Below are 16890 nucleotides of genomic sequence, written 5' to 3'. Positions count from 1 at the left end.
TAAGGTAACAGCGATCAGATACCAGACTTTCAGACATTTATTCCCTACCTTGTAGCAAGATGATAAGTGTCTAGAATGGGAAGACTCCATTTTTACAGCATCTTGCAGTAAAACGTGACAAATATATTCAAAGTTGCCAGCCTCTAAATAAATTTGTCACATTCTTTGACAGACTGAAAAAAACATTACACCTGCTATAAGCAGTCATGGATTTGTGCTATAATTTAGGCCAATTTATGGCATGAATTATGGTAAATTTGTCAAGTCACGTGATTCCCTGATCCTCTCGTTAGACTTTCTTTGCCACTTTGAAAAAGTAATGAGCAAAAAATGACAAAAAAGCTATAAAGTTTTGTGCAAATGAGGCTTCCACCAAAATGTGTAACTTTTGTATGACCATTTTCTGGTGCGCAACAGCTAATTCCCAATGAAGAGTTAAATGATAAAATTCTGTCTGCCTGCAGCCACCACAAGGGGGAGCTTCCATATTTAATGCATACAATGAACCTAATAGTCCGGAATACCCCTTTAATATCACACGATATTTTCAGGCACCGTATAAATGCTAAAATAAATAGTTTGCTTGGCAAATTTAGTAGGTAAATCTCCATTCTAGAAACATTCTGCAGTCGAGTGAGGTTCCCATACATTTTATATGCTCAGTAGTCTTCAGTGTGCAGCAATTAATATTTGACCATTAGGACTCTTCCACTACTAATCACAGAGATGAATTACGGTGGATGCAGCTAAATAAAACGACGTTCCCAGTGAATGATCTTATTGATGAACATGTATAAATCTAGCCTGATTATTTTCCAGGAACCTGCAGATGAAATGGACCTTGTCTGTACAATTTATAGCCGACGACTCCGTGAGAAACACTCCTAGAAATATTCATAAAAATGTTACGTCTCATGAGACGTTTTATAACTAAGTAGCAGAACTTTACGAGTGATCTCCATTTCTAAAGCCATTCTGAACAAAATGTTCTTTATGGGAAGAGCGGCGACAGTTCTGGAAATCGGAAAGTGCAGCAGTTTAACGCCTCTGCATGCAGTCAGATAACAAGTCCTTAAATAAAATACCACCGATATTAAAAAAAGGGAAAACAGCTGCGGTTATTTATTGTTCGCTTCTAGTTTTTATGGTTTATGTATTTTTATGTATTCTCTTGGTAAATACAGACTGGAGTTTGGCCTTAGACCCCGACAGGTCCTTGTGTGCATAAGAAATACAAGAAGAGGATATCAGAGGATGCTACTTTGTAGATGTTCCTGTTCTGTACCTTTAGAAGCTTGGCGTGTAGTAGTAGCGTGAACGCGGCCTCCGTGTAGTTATCACATTCTTTGTGCAGGTCACATAACTTGTACAAATACCTAAAAATCAAAAAAGGTTTTTTTTTTAGTAAATGTGGATTTTCGCTCCTTGTTAAATTTTAATCAATATGCAAAATATTATATAATTAATATATATATATATATATATATATATATATATATATTATATACACACACACACACAGCAATGTGAAAGTAGAACCCGCGGCTTCTCTCATGCAGATGCAAGAAGGGCTGTTAATATAAACAAAACCTTTTAATGTTTGTCATTTTTGAAACCGAACCTTTTTTTTTTTTTTTTTTTTTTTTTTTTTTAACTCTTGCTTTCCTAACTTGAGGCTCTAAGTGAAATCATTATGTTTTGAAAGTGACCCTCCAATCCCAGACAAATCACATGGCCGCTCAATTTCTCAGACTACCTGATGGACACTGTGCATTGGTAGTGCATCAGTAGTCTAAGACACTACCTGCTGCTTTGATTGGTCAGTGTTGATCACATGAGCGTTGTGTAGCAACCAGAGCACATTAGTGTCTTGGATATGCACTCCCAATGCACAGTGCCCATCAGGTGGTAAGAAAAGAGTTGTAGCGGTCTTGGTTTTTCTGAAACTGGAGGGACGCTTTAAGGCAGCCATACACCTTAGATGGAGGTCGCCATTCCTTCATACCCCCCCATACGCATGAATGCGTGGCCGCGTGTCACATCTTCTCAATAGAGGGGAATAAACCTCTGACAGACACTTCCGGTGGTGGCTTACAGGGGCACTAACTTTTCAGACAACTTATGCTCAACTTATAGTCTGCGTGCATCTCATAAATCTTCTATTATAGTTTCATTAAAAACGTTCTCGTTTCACCGCTGGTAATAAAGGCTGAAGTGGCTGTCACTAGGGGTTTTCCTTCCAGCTTCTCTGCAATTCCCCACCTGCTAGTTATTGAGCTTCTGTACTAACTAGGACACTGGGACGTTTTCTTAGCCGTGGGGTAGAGGCTATCTTCACAGCTTAAGCTCCCTTAGGCCTAATGTCCACGGCACGCAGTGTATCCGCTGCGGATACAGATGCGCCTATCAGCAACGGATGCACTGCGGATCATTTATAAAATGCTTAAAAATGGTTTTTAAATGCTTGCGGGTGATCGCGGATTGTGTTTTTTTTCTGCGCGGATGTACGCGGATGCAGTGTGGATCATCTGCGCAGAAAAAAATCAGCAACCCCACCTCCCTAATTACTTCTAACCTTCAAATCCGCAGCAAATCTGCGACTCCCATAGACTTCAATTGAGCCAGAACCGCAATGAAAATGGAGCAGGCTGCGATTTTAGATCCACGCGGATAGTAAACAAATACCATTAAATCAAATCCGCGGACCTAAAATCAATCACAGAAGCTCCATATATTTCTATGAGCGGCGATCCACGGCTCAAATCTGCGCAAATTCCGCAAATAAAATCCGCCTGTGGACATTGGGCCTTAGACTCACAGGCTGACAGGTCTGCAGACACTGTGTAAACAATCTCCACATTCTCTGCTTCTCCTGCTGTCATAGCTCGCACACATATTACTTTGTGTTTACTAATCATTTGGCCAGAATGTCGATAATACCCAACTCCTACAATCGTCCTGGGACAACAGAGGGGCAGCCATTCAGCTGCTGCTTTCCTGCTGATTGGACCAGAGACAGTCCAATGCAGTATGAGTAATGAGGGAATAGAAGTACAAGGCAGTGAACTACTGGTAGAATACTAGGCCTGCGATATGACTCCTGCCTGAAAGTGGGTTGCAAACAGCAGAGCAGCAGAAAAATGTACCTCTACAGTACTATGGAAAACATGACCCGTTGAGAGTCTTGAGTACTGGAGTTGGAAAACCCTGCTAAAGATGGTCGGCCAGACCCACCAAAATGACAGGTTTGCTTAACATTCATTTAGGTGACCTTTTATGGTGACCTTTAAATCGATACAACAGTCACATACCAACCAGGACTATGTGAGGCCAGACTAGTAGATTTTAGGTCAGTGGGTAATCCTAATTGACAAGTTTGATGCATCTACTAATTAAGTAGGAACCCTGGGTATGAATACAAATTCCAGTAATCTAGAACCTAATGGTCAGGTCTTTTTAACCTATATGTATCAGTGGATGCTGCCAGAGCTGTCGTGATTTGGGACATAGTAAAAACACTCAGAGTGATTCTTTTTAGTCTCTCCCCCAATTCTTCGCTTTCTCCTCTTGGAGAGATTATGGTTTAACCCCATAATTCCCGGCATGGTGCCAGGGAACTACAATAATTCTGGATAATGAGGTTCCAAATTAAAAGACTTTCACAACACTTTGTACTTCATTAATTACGTGTGGATGGCGTAAACGATTATTATGTAAATAACGTTACAAACCTAATGTACATTTCTTCTCGCTCAATCTCTTTGTAGAAATTCTGTGAAAACAAAAGAAAAAATGGCGCATTTACTCATCTTTTCTGCAACCTGTCATCAAAATACAGTAAAAAAAAAAAAAAATAGTGCATGAATATTCATGGTCAGTTAGAATGTAAATTCAGAAAACTATGAGTCACTGCACTTAGCCTGAGGGGTTTATTGTGCTTTACAGTAACTGGAGGACTGGAGAGGAAACTTTCCTCCAGACTGGGAATCCTTGAAAAAAGAATTCTGCCTCTGACCTCTAAAATGTAATGCGTCTTACAGAGAAGACCGAACCGCAAGTGAGAGGAACAAGCCCATGGCATTAGGTGACACATAATCGAAAATTAATTATTAGGGCAAGTAGCCCATGTTCAATAGTTCAACCTCATTAAAGTGACCCCCTTAACCGCCTCAGTATATTTGCAGAAATTATCTGACCTTTTTGTCCCTTGCTGGTGGTTTACTATTCCTTAAGGATTGTGCCGCTCCATTCATTTTAAGGACAGCGTTGGGGACTACCTAGTTCAAGTGTTTTGGCAATATCCGGCACGGTCATTGAAGCGAACGGAGCGGCAGCGCACCTGTGCGACTTCCACTTCATTCACTCGTGGATAGACTGACTCCCGTTCTCAGGATCAGGGAGATCCCCGTAGTTATCCCCTATACTTTGTTAAAGGGGTTGTGCCAAGTTATAATGTTATACCCCATCTAATCATTCTGCCCTTCCACCTCCAATGTGGCCCGTTATCTGTATAATTCCACTGAAAAACACTGAAATCTGTGACAGTGGAAAAATAAAAAAATGTGGTTGCATAAATACGCACACCCTAGAACTAATCCTTTGTTGATGAACCCTTTGACTTTAGGACAACATTCAGTCTTTTTCGGTAGGTGTCTATCAGCAGGGCACATCTTGACTTGGCAATCTTTGACATTCTTCCTTGCAAAAGCCCTTAAAAATCTGTCAGCTTGTGAGGGCATCTCATGTAGCGCCCCCTTCAGGACAATCCACATATTTTTAAATTGGATTCAGGTCTGGCTCTGGCTGGGCCACTCTAAAACTTTGATTTTGTCCTGGTGAAGCCATTCTTGTTGATGTGCAGGTCTGCTTTGGGTCGTCGTGTTGAAAGGCGAAATTCATCTTCAGCTTTTTAGTAGAGGCCTGGAGGTTTTTCGACAAAATGGACTGATATCTGGAACATAATTCCCTCCACCTTGACTAAAGCCCCAGTTCCAGCAGCAGAAAAACAGTCCCAAAGCATAATGCCGCCTCCACCATAGTCATTGTGGGTATGGTGGTCTTCTGGTGATGGGCAGTGTTGTCTTTGTGCCAAACATACCTCTTGGAACTATGGTCAAAATGTTCCCCCTTGGCCCCATCAGACCATAACACGTTCTCCCACATACTTAAGGTAGACTTGTTGTAGCTTTTGGCAAAACATAGCTGGACTTGGATGTTTCTGTTTGTTAGAGAAGGCTTCCAAGTCTTGCCCCCCTACCCCACAACCCAGACATATGAAGAATATGGGAGATGGATGTCACATGCACTACACAACCAGGACTTGCCCGAAATTCCTGCAGCTCCTTTAATGTTGCTGTAGGCCTTCTGGACCAATTTTCTAAAGGTCTTTTCATACATTTTTGTGTTCCATGGAATATATAATGCCTTGGAAATTTTTGGGCCCTTCTCCTGTGTTGTAAGCGGTTTATGGCTTTTGCTAAAGAATGCAACTAAGAAAATGTCAGGAAAATCCTACTGGAGGAGCTGAGCATTATATGGGGTAAATCAGAATCCCTGTAAATAACGGCAGCGGAGTACTGACTACTATTCAACACGAGTTTAAATGTAATTCACTACTGCCGACTCCCTGTAGACACTGTAGCTAAGGTGTAGTCACAGGTCACATCTCTGACCTATTGGAGCTGGGATAATAAGCCACCAAACAATGAGAATGTAGAAAAAAAACAGCAGGTAAAAATCCCCTGTACGGACTTAAAAAGAATTAACAGGACAGTCACTTTAAAAGAGTTCTACTGGACTTTTACGATTGATGACCTATCCTCAGCATGGCTCATTGGTGGGGGTCTGCGACTCGGGAATCCTTCCCATCAGCCGATTCCCAGGCCCACCGTCAGTGCCGACAATGATGAAACATATAGCACTGTCCGTATTGCAGTGGCTTGGTTTGGTACTGCAGGCACAGCTCTCCTGCTGATTAATTATTGATGACCTATCATGAGGATTTGTCATCCATAGGAAAAGTGTTTAGTATTTTCAGTGGTGATTATTAAAGGAATTCTCAGAGAGAAGTAAATGGCAAATCATACAGTAAATATTTGTATGATAGTAAGAAGCCATACAACTTTCTTAACTACAGCTATAACTTCTGTTATGAAAGCTACCGCCTTGAGCATAAAAAAAAAACTCTGTCACAACCCTGTCAATGCTTCTATCACCAATGATCAGTAGTGTTAAAAGGGGTTTTCTTGTGTTATGTAAATCAAGGTGAATCATTCCATGATGAAAGATTTAGCAACTTTCTCACATACTTGGTGTTTACATAGAACACTACTTCAGTCAGTGAATGAGAATATTCATTATTTAAAGGGAACGTGTCATCAACTATAAGCACTAAAGTTATGGTGCTTATAGTCTAGGCGACAGAGCCCGGGAGACGTTATGTCCCGTACTCACCCGATCCCCCATTCTTGTGGTGACCACCGGCCAAATCAGCACACGCACAGCATGTTGACTCTTTACAAAAGGCCGTTCGTGTGTACTCCAAAGAGATGATGGGAGACGGGCACAGCCTTATGAAGAGAGTCAAGCTGGTGTGGGAGTGCTGGGGACATCGCAGGATTGGGGCACCGGGTGAGTATGAGACAACTCCCAGGACCTCCGACTCATCTAAGCTACAAGCTCCATAACTAAGTCTATGCTTCTAAGAGTTGATGACGATGGGCTACTCACATAGGTGCACACCCTATTACAGTGTACAAGAGCGTGGTCCTCTAACAAACCCTACAGCTGTGTGAGCAAGACTAGATCAGGATTAGTTTTCAGTTTATGGATGTGAGCAAAAAGGTTTCCATTCACTGAAAGCAAGGGGCTAAAAACACTCTTGAAAATGTCGAGGAATTGAAATTATAAAGTAAATCAGAAAGTTGAAGGGCTAAACTTTCTGGCCATCAGAAAGAGGGATACAATGGTTGGAAATAATATGGACCTGTTTTAGTGAAGGCTCTGGGGGGCAGGAAAATATGTATATATAATGTGTAAAAAAGTGTTAAGGGTTGTTCACACTGGGACTCTTAGTTACAAGGGTCCTCAGACAATAATCCAATCACGGTGTGCCCCACTGAGAATGTCAGGCAGGAAGTGTTCAATTCTCCTGTAGCGCCACCACAGGGAAAATGAAGCATTACATAGATTACACACTGAAATCAATGGATTGTCTTGTCTCCAACATAGACATGTCAGGTCCTCCAGAGTAAGGGAGGCTCTTTACATCCCCTCTGGCTAACAGACAAAGATCCTGAATTGGGCCCTGCTTACGATTTCCTAATAGGATACTTGATAATTTTGTAGTTACTAGTATTGAGTGAACGGAAACATTCAATCCCTGTTTTGTGCCTGGTGAACCAGTACATTCGGCTGAAAATAATGGCCTGAGGTTCGAAATGAAGGTGTTGGTGGTCCTCCGATTTGGCTTAGTAATTATAATATAATCGTGATAATATGATAAAAAATAATAATCATCTTATATAGTGCATACATTTATAGAGAAGAAGAAACACAAACAAATACAAACTCCATGCAGATGTTGACCGTGGTCAGATTTGAACATAGGACCAAGGCAATAGTGCTAACCGCTGAGTGACATTAGAGGACCACCACACCTTTAGGATAGGGTTACTAGTTTTAGGCGTACTGGCGAAGTTCCAGTTCTGTTCAAAGTAATTTGGACCGAAATTAAGTTCGGTTTGGCTGGTTTGCCGAATGTCGGCTTAAAAGGTACACTCAAGACTAGTAGGTCTTTTAAACCGGTCAAACCCTTTCCAATCCAATTTGTATCCTGGTTTTCCTAGGGGAACTTACTCTTTTTCTGCAGTTATACAACTGCACTGTCTGCTGGCTAAAGCCAGTACTGCATGAGGTGACACGTTGGATAGGCTCAGACAGCAGAGAGGCTGGCAATATACAGTAAGAGAACCCCGATGGATGTCTTCCAACATCGGAGCCGTACAGCCTTAAATCATAATGTCTTCAGACGTCAGACAGTGGATTGGAAAGGGTTAAAATTAGACCATTAATCACTGCCCATATGCCTTTTGACGGTGGTCGTTAAGGGGCCCTATTCTGATTCATAATCCTTTCTATGGCCCTGCATCAAAAGCTTGGCACAGATCTTCTGTGCCAGGGAAGCGGGTGCCCAGCTGTCTGATGACAGTCCGGCACTTGCTCTAACAGTGGGAACCAAAGAAACCATGGATCCTAGTTGCATGTAAAGGCCTGACACCTATCATCGGACCCCCGTGGGGTGATCGCAGGGTCCTGATGGGTTGCTATGGAGGCTTGAAGATGGCCTCTGGGTCTGCCAGGTACGGTGGCTTATAAGGTTCAGCTTCATAGGCTATATAACTATACAAATTTATTAGTACCAGACTTGTGCTGACTCAGAGAATGTTATGACAATCTACTCTGCGTAAAAATAAAATCCAAAAAACAAATAGCGGAATTTCTTTTTCCCCCGAATCCCCTTTAAAATATTAATAAAAGCGATACATTGTGTACACCCCAAAATAAAGCCATTAAAAAATACAACTTGTCCGGCAAAAAATCAAGCCCTGATCCGGCTATGTCGATGGAGAAATTAAAAAGTTATAGCTCTTGGAATGCAAAAATTGGTTGGTCAATAGGGACACTAAGGGGTTAAGGTGGGAAGTCTATTGACTCTTTATTTTAGTTTGAGTCTTCCTTCTGGTGAGAACCAATCATATTTTAGCATCTGGGAAGGATATATGTGTACACCAGCCCTATAGTTATACTTTTGCCACTGACCAAAACATTGACAGTGCAGCTCATGCGGTTCTCCTTGTTCTCATCGTGCATTATAGTCCTGTAGTCCAGAAGTCTCTCCATCAGACGGACTACCAGCGTAACGAAGGTCTCTCCGCTCTTGGCCAGATATTTATGCTTCCTGCAGTGCTCCAAGAGTCTGCAAAACAAAAAAAAAACTTTTGTTACCAGCCTGTTTCTGACTTAAGCATTATTTTAAGCCACGAGCTTCATTAGCACATTTTAATTACAAGTGAACTGTAAAAGTTCGCGACTTGCCTGTTATGGTCTCGTGTGCCTATACTGGGGTATAATTCCTAACGGTTAATCAACACTTACATCTTCTCAAACAACACTTTGTACTGCTCGTCCCCTCTCCCTCCTTCTACTTCGTGGTCTAACTTGGTGATGATCTCGTTCTCAAACTGGAAAAAAAAAGAGGAAAAAGAGAGACAGAGATTGTCAGGAATAAGAAATACTAATTTTCTAAGAATTACATGGCTATGGCTATTAACCCTGTTTAAAACACTGATATTTCTTCAATCCAGCATTTAATAATCCCAAAAATCAGAAAATCTGGCACTTATTACAAAGGACAGAACATCAGAATAATGTGACATCTCACAAGACCAAAAACAATTAAATTGAGCAGAGAAACAATTATCACCAGGATGAGGGCCATGTCCCCCCACCAGCAGGTCTCCAGGGTACGGACGAGACTGTCCTCCCATCAGTGGGTCTCCAGTGTGAGGACACCACTGCCCTCTCATCAATGGATCTCCAGTGTGAGGATGCCACTGCCCTCCCATCAACGGGTCTCCAGGGTGAGGACGACACTGCTCTCCCATCAACGGGTCTCCAGTGTGAGGACACCACTGCCCTCTCATCAACGGATCTCCAGGGTGAGGACGCCACTGCCCTCTCATCAACGGATCTCCAGGGTGAGGACGCCACTGCCCTCTCATCAACGGATCTCCAGGGTGAGGACGCCACTGCCCTCCCATCAACGGGTCTTCAGATTGAGGACACTACTGCCCTCCCATCAATGGGTCTCCAGGGTGAGGAAGCCACTGCCCTCCCATCAACGGGCGCCAGAGTGAGGAAGCCACTGCCCTCCCATCAGCCGGTTGCCAGGGTGACGCCGCCACTGCCTTCCCATCAGCGGGTCGCCAGGGTGAGGACGCCACTGCCCTCCCATCAGCGGGTCACTAGGGTGAGGACGCTACTGCACTCCCATTAGTGGGTCACCAGGGTGAGGACGTTACTGCACTCCCATTAGTGGGTCACCAGTGTGAGGACGCCACTGCCCTCCCATCAGTGGCTCGCCAGGGCGAGGACGCCACCCTCCCATCAGCGGCTCGCCAGAGTGAGGTCACATCCCTCCACTGAGTAGATCAGGAGGATAAAGACTCATCAGTGGGTGCCAATGGAGGGAGAGCAATGCCCCGTCTTGTCACTATAGAGAGGACATTGCTCCAACGAGTCACCAGGGAGAGGACACCGCCTATAGTGGGAATTAATGGAATTGTGGCTCAGAAGTACTGACATCATTGTTTTATTCTCTTGTGATTTTTTTCTTTTCCGTTCACTTTTCAGTTTCCAGAAAATTATCATAATTAAAGAAGAGAAAACAGGATCTAAGTTTAATTAAAATTACTATCATTATCTCTTCCCATAATTACATATTATCTATTATCGTTTACAACCTTTCAGCAGAATTGTATGCTTGATTAATTTAATATGTTAAATACTGTCATAAATTTGACCTTTTCAGAGCAAAAATGAACTGAAACTTCGATGTTTTCATCATCTTGGATGAATGTTAAAAGGTGAATAAAGCAAAGTACACAGTGTGATGAAGAGGTTTGACCTTTCGTTATTTTAAGGCTGAGACCTTAGAGATGAGCAAACCAAAAGTAACACGTAAAACTATGACAAACGAGACCTTCTCAGAACTAACTCTATTAGGTGTCATTTAAAGGAAAATTTATATTATATAATATATATATAATATACAGTGAAATTCTTTTTGGAATCCACGGACGCCATGTCCTTCCAGACTCAAGAGGAGTGGGACCATCCGGCTTGTTATCAGCGCTTAGTCTAAAAGCCTGCATCTCTAATAGTATTGGGGCTGCATTGGTCCCCATGGCATGAGCAGCTTACCCATCTCGAAAGGCACTATTAATGCTGAGCAGTATATAGAGGTTTTAGAACATATGATCCCACCCAGATAACGTCTCTTTCAGGGAAGGCCTTGCATATTTCAGCAAGACAATGCTAAGCCACATACTGCACCCATCACAACAGCATGGCTTCTCAGAAGAGGAGTCTGGGGGCTGAACCGGCCGCCTGCAGTCCGGACCGTCCACCAATAGAAAACATTTTGAGTGTTATGAAACGGAAAATCCAGCAAAGACGCCCCAGAACTGTTGAGCAGCTACAATCCTACATCAGACAAGAAAAGGGCAACATTCCTCTCCCCAAACTCCAGCAATTGGTCTCCTCACTTCCCAGAGGTTTACAGACTTCTAAAAAGAAGAGAGGATCCTACACAATGTTAGACACGGCCCTGCCCCAACTTTTGTGAGATGTGTTGCTGCCATCAATTTCTAAATAAGATACTTTTTAAATTGAAGTTGAAGAATGTCTCCCTTCCCCTTCTGATATGTGTTCTATGTTCGGTTGTGAATAAAATATGGTTATATGAGATTCCCAAATCATTGCATTTTTATCCTTTCCTTTACAATTATTTACATTTTACACAGCTTCTCAACTTTTTTTTGGAATGGAAGTACAATGCCAGTGATGCAGAGATGGCCACTAGAGGGCTTAGCAAAATTCTTTTTGGCAGAAAAAGGGTGCCTCTGCTTATTCATCATGAGGTGCCTGAGGAGGTTTTGTAAAAACACTCGGCTAGGAGTGCCTAAGCTCTTTGGATTCTGGCACCAAGTCATTGGGGGTGGAGGGGGGAGGGAGATGCCCTCTGTACTGCCACAAAAGTATTGTAAATGGACTATGATTATGTTGAATTGTGATATGTTAAGGCACTAGGCCTGTCAGAAAGGGATGAAGAGAACGCATAGTTAGAGACCGGGTGTTTATTTGTGCACCGGTTTTCTGTCAAGTGTGAACCTTTGCCATGATGGTCAACCATTCTTCCAATAAGACAACTCGCCTGGTCATAAATCCAATCCTGTTTTACGTAGGTTTGGGGATATGAATGTTCCATGATTGGACTGGTCCCAACCTGAACCCTACTGAACATCTTTGGGACGAACTGGAACATTGTGTCAGGAAATATAAACAACATCCATCTTCTTTAAAAGAACTTACCAGATATTTGCAGGATGACTGGAGGGAAATGTCAGCTGAAGTGTATCAGATATTAGTAGAATGTGATTGTTCTCAGCAAGAGAAACGACGTAATCTTGTAGATATGATACCTTTTAATGGCTAACAAAAATACATGATGTAATAATAGCGAGCTTCCGAACCAACGCAGGGGTTCTTCTTCAGGCTTATGGATTGGATCTGAAGAGGCATGCATATTTATACACACTTATAACATACATACTTATGACAAGGCACAGATATGGATGTGATTGGTTCGCACTTAAAAGGAATTCTGCAACAGCAAACAAACTTTTTTTGTCTAGGCACTGATAGCGGAGTGAAAGTTTTATGGTCCCTAAATTACTATTGGAGGGGGGGAGGTCATCAGGCTTGAATTGCTACAAGAGATACACAAACATTTTTAGCTAAACACTGATAAGGGAGTGAAAGTTTATGGTCCCTGAATTACTGTTGATGGGGGTCTTATCTGTGCAATCAAGTCTCACACTTCCCATTCACGCATAAATCCTGGGGAATAATTTAACCCAGTATTCAGCGTGTCAAAGGTTGTTATCAATTTATATTCCCAAATTCTTCTGTGGTTTTGTGACTTGAAACCACCTTTCAATATCAAAACCCTCATATCTCCTATGTCATGTCCATGGTTAGAGAAGTGCTCGGCCACAGGTAATTCCCTTTTTCTGTGTTTAATCGTGTGGCGATAAGATCTCATCCTGGCTTTCAGTTTCTGTCCTGTTTCTCCAACATAAAGACCCCCAACAGGACATTTACTGCACAGGATCAGGTACACAACATTGGACGAGGAACATGTAAATGTCCCTGGGATCTTATAGTCCTGCTGTGTGTTGGGGATCCGTATCCTGTCCGCAGTCAGTATATGTGAGCAGGTCTTACAGCTCCTTACATTACAGGGATAAGTTCCTTTTTGTGTCAGAGGGTAATGCACTCCTGATTATAAAGTTCCTCAAGTTAGGAGGTTGCCTGTAACACAGAAGCGGAGGGTCCGGGAATATGGTTTTCAGACGGTCATCCTTGTGCAGGGTATGGTGGAGTTTTCTTGCGGTTTTCCTTAGTACCTCTAGTTGCGGATTGTAGGTCACTACTAGAGGCACACGATTGTTTCTTTCCTTCTCCTTGTATTGGAGTAGTTGATTTCTGGGTATCCTGGTGGCTCTGGTGATTTGGTCATCAATTGAGGTGGGATGGTAGCCCTGATTTATAAATGTTCTTTTAAGATGGTACAAATGTTCCTCTCTGTCCGTTGGGTTGGAGCAGATCCGGTTGTATCTGATGGCCTGGCTGTAGACAATGGACTTTTTGATGTGTTTAGGATGGAAACTGTCCCATCTGAGGTATGTGGGCCGATCAATCGGTTTTCGGTATAGGGATGTCTGTATTGAGTTTTTTGAAATCTTTATGGTGGTGTCCAAAAAGTTGATTTCTGTATGCGAGTAGCTTAATGTCAATTTTTTGGTGGGGTGGAATGCATTGAATCTTTCATGGAATTTTATTAATTCTTGTTCAGTGTTGGTCCAGATGATCATGATGTCATCAATGTAGCAGAAGTAGGCCAATGGTTTGCTGGGGCAGGAGGCCAGAAAGTCACTCTCCAGTTTTGCCATAAAAAGGTTGGCATATTGCGGTGCCATTTTACTGCCCATGGCAGTTCCTGTGAGTTGCAGGAATTTCTCTTTGCCAAAGGAGAAATAATTGTGTGTGAGAATGAATCTTGTGAGTTGTAGCACTGCATCAAAGGCGACCCCATTGGCCTCAAGGTGCGCCTGGCAGGCAGTCAGTCCATCCTCGTGTGGGATGTTGGAATACAAGGATTCCACATCCATAGTGGCCAGGATGGTGCCATTGGGGAGGAGACCTACGGTTGACAGTTTGTTCAGTAGGTCCGTGGTGTCTTGCAGGTAGCTGGTTGCGTTTCTCACCAGTGGTTTGAGGATGCCTTCCACCCATCCTGAGATTCCTTCAGTGAGGGTTCCCACACCTGAGATAATCGGCCTTCCTGGGTTGCCAGCTTTGTGTAGTTTTGGAAGCATGTAGAATGTTCCCACCTTGAGGTTCTCCGGTATCAAGTCCAGAAGTTTTGTGGAGCCCACAGACAGGCTTCTAATGACCCTTCTCAATTCCCTCACATATTTCTGAGTCCGGTCTTGATTCAGTTTGGTGTAGTATCTGGTGTCCGTCAGCTGTCTGTTTGCTTCCTTTTTGTAGTCCGATGTGTTCATGAGGACTATAGCACCACCCTTATCTGCAGGCTTAATGGTGATTTCCTTGTTGCTCTTAAGTGCATGGATGGCCCTTCTTTCCTGCATATTGATATTAAATGTTTCACTTCCATGCTTGTCCAGTATAGTGGATTGCACCGCGTGCCTAAAGGAGTCTATGTATTTCTCCAAAGTGCGATTCCGGCCAGGAGGGGGTGTCCAATCAGACTTCTTTTTGGCCCCAAGTTTATCCTGTGTTTGTGTGCTTGAAAGGCCTGTGTCCTCTTTATCATGAAAGAATTCTTTCAGTCTTAGTCTTCTGAAATATTCCTCCATGTCACTACAAAGTTCTGTTTTATCAAGTGTTTTAGTGGGACAGAATGAAAGTCCCCTGGAGAGGACACTGAGCTCCACCTTACTGGGGTTGTGAGATGACAGATTGATAACACAGCTGACTTTACCTTTGTCCATGTCCCGTTGGGGGTTCTGTTCCCTCCTGCCAGACTCGGGGTGCTCCTGATCCGTGTTTGGGTACAGGCCTGCTTTGAGTCGAAGTCTCTGGAGTTTCTTTTCCTTGTTCTGAATAAGGCAGCATCGTAGTGTTGTATAAAAGTGTTGCATTTCCAGGTTCACGTCCTCTGTAAGTGTATTTCTTAAAGTTTGTATGTCCATAAGGGCCTTATTCTTGTTGCTGTAGAAGACATGGATAAGGTGATTCCGCAGTCTCTCAGAAGTCCTGTAGCAAAGACGTTGTGCATAACGAGTGTTGTAAGTGTGCAGAGTTGGCTTCTTTAGGCAGAGTCCTTTGGGAATTAGATGTTCCTTCTTGCATCTGGTTAGAAAGAAAATGTCGCTGTCCAGTTGTGCCAACTTCTTCAGAAGATGTTTCAGTTCCATTTTTGTACGGTACATGCTGAGAACAATCACATTTTGCTCTACTGGCTAACACGGTACCAGATCTTTGTTTAGATATTAGTAGAAAGTATGCGACAAAGAGCATCCAATGTCATTAGGACCAAAGGAGCCCCACTAAGTATTAACATATGGAAATAAATACTACTTTTGATTCTTGCTCAGGTGTCCAATTACTTTTGGTAGGATAATGTAGCTGAGGGTCCAAAATGGGATATAAGCCTCTTAACTCAGCATGTCGTAATAGGGTGTTTGAAAATGTTTTTTTCTACACAAGAAAGCTCCTTTATGTACCAAAGTAGACAAAACAGAATCTGACATTTGAGGAGTTTTATAATTGATGAGGACTCTATTTCGCACCTGCAGGACATGACAGTGGGAGTTCCCAATATCCTATCCAAGGGGTCGGTTTTATAGTGTGCTTTAGCTTTTCAAAAAGACATAACACATCCACTAATATTAGCATTCACAGTCAGTCCAAGATCATCATTGCCGCCTGTAAAAACTTAACATTGGCAGGGGAATCGCGGAACAGCATAGTCTCTACACTCGGTTGTCTCGGCCCATTAAGGTCTCTGTTCAATTAAAAGTTAATGAGTACACTTCTAGTTACTTAAATGCTCTCTGCACCAATAATTATTAAGCTCGTGCTCTTTACTCACCTGCATGGGGAAACATTAATGTCTCACAATATAACTACAAACCCCATTCACGCTTACAATCAAGCCATTAATTTCCATCACAGACTTATTAAGCATGTGAGGTTTTTTTTGAAGGTAGATCTTTTCAAGAAACCTTCGGATAACTTGGGTTTATTTGGATGAATTACATATTTGCTGATTTGATTGCAATGGTTTTATTTTGTTCCTTCAGTGAAGACTGCAAAGACTAAAAGTCTATTACAACAATCAACGTTTTCCTCCCTACACCTACATATAGAGTAAGGGATCACTTTATTAGACACGCCCATCTAGTAGGACGTTGGGCTTCTTCTTTGTCGTGGCGTCCACCCACAGGTGTAAGAGGGCATAGGATGTGCCAAGAAAATATCCCCCCCCCCCCAACATTACTCCACCTTCACCAGCCTGAACTGCTGAATGTTACGATCGTGTGGGCAAACTAAGCACGGGCCCACGCGATCGTACCCAAAGAGGGAATGGATGCACGCACACAGGTTGCACATGGTATTCACAGGGGTATCAGGCAACTGACCCTCTGCTACCGGAGGGTGACATGGCCCTACCTAAGCGGGGACATTGCCCCCATAAGGGTGGCCCATCGGTCTTCGGATCTGGGCCCTAGTTGCTCCTAGGAACCATGCCACCCGAACAGGACACATACACATGCCACATGACAGGGACAGAACAGGATACACAGAGGCAGAATACACAGCATACAGCAGCCAAAATGCAAACACTAGTAACAGATAAGCTGAATATAAATACCAGATATTAGTTGACATTTTGTACAAAACATGGAAGCTAGCGGGCCAACTTCACGGCTCCTGGTTATACCGCTAGTCCCTACACTAACCAGGAGTCCAGCAGAACTGGACACAGTTCACACAGCACGCTGCAACAGGAACAGG

The 16890-nt window shown here is 42.9% G+C and overlaps 1 protein-coding gene across 2 annotated transcripts in view; it reads right to left on the bottom strand.

Annotated features, from left to right (window-relative positions):
- Positions 1-16890, bottom strand: part of DOCK1 (dedicator of cytokinesis 1) — a 364042-nt gene that overhangs the window by 67602 nt on the left and 279550 nt on the right. For both annotated transcript variants that reach the window (XM_066601145.1, XM_066601146.1), the window contains exons 34-37: positions 9157-9242; positions 8821-8977; positions 3732-3772; positions 1286-1376 (exon numbers count right to left, since the gene is read on the bottom strand). In XM_066601145.1, the coding sequence (XP_066457242.1) occupies positions 1286-1376; positions 3732-3772; positions 8821-8977; positions 9157-9242 (375 nt within the window). The remainder of the gene's footprint in view (positions 1-1285; positions 1377-3731; positions 3773-8820; positions 8978-9156; positions 9243-16890) is intronic.

The sequence above is a fragment of the Eleutherodactylus coqui genome, chromosome 4 (assembly GCF_035609145.1).
Source record: "Eleutherodactylus coqui strain aEleCoq1 chromosome 4, aEleCoq1.hap1, whole genome shotgun sequence".
Classification (NCBI taxonomy): Eukaryota; Metazoa; Chordata; class Amphibia; order Anura; family Eleutherodactylidae; genus Eleutherodactylus; species Eleutherodactylus coqui.
The sequence above is the reverse complement of the archived record's forward strand: the minus strand, read 5'-3'. Positions and strand labels throughout refer to the sequence as shown.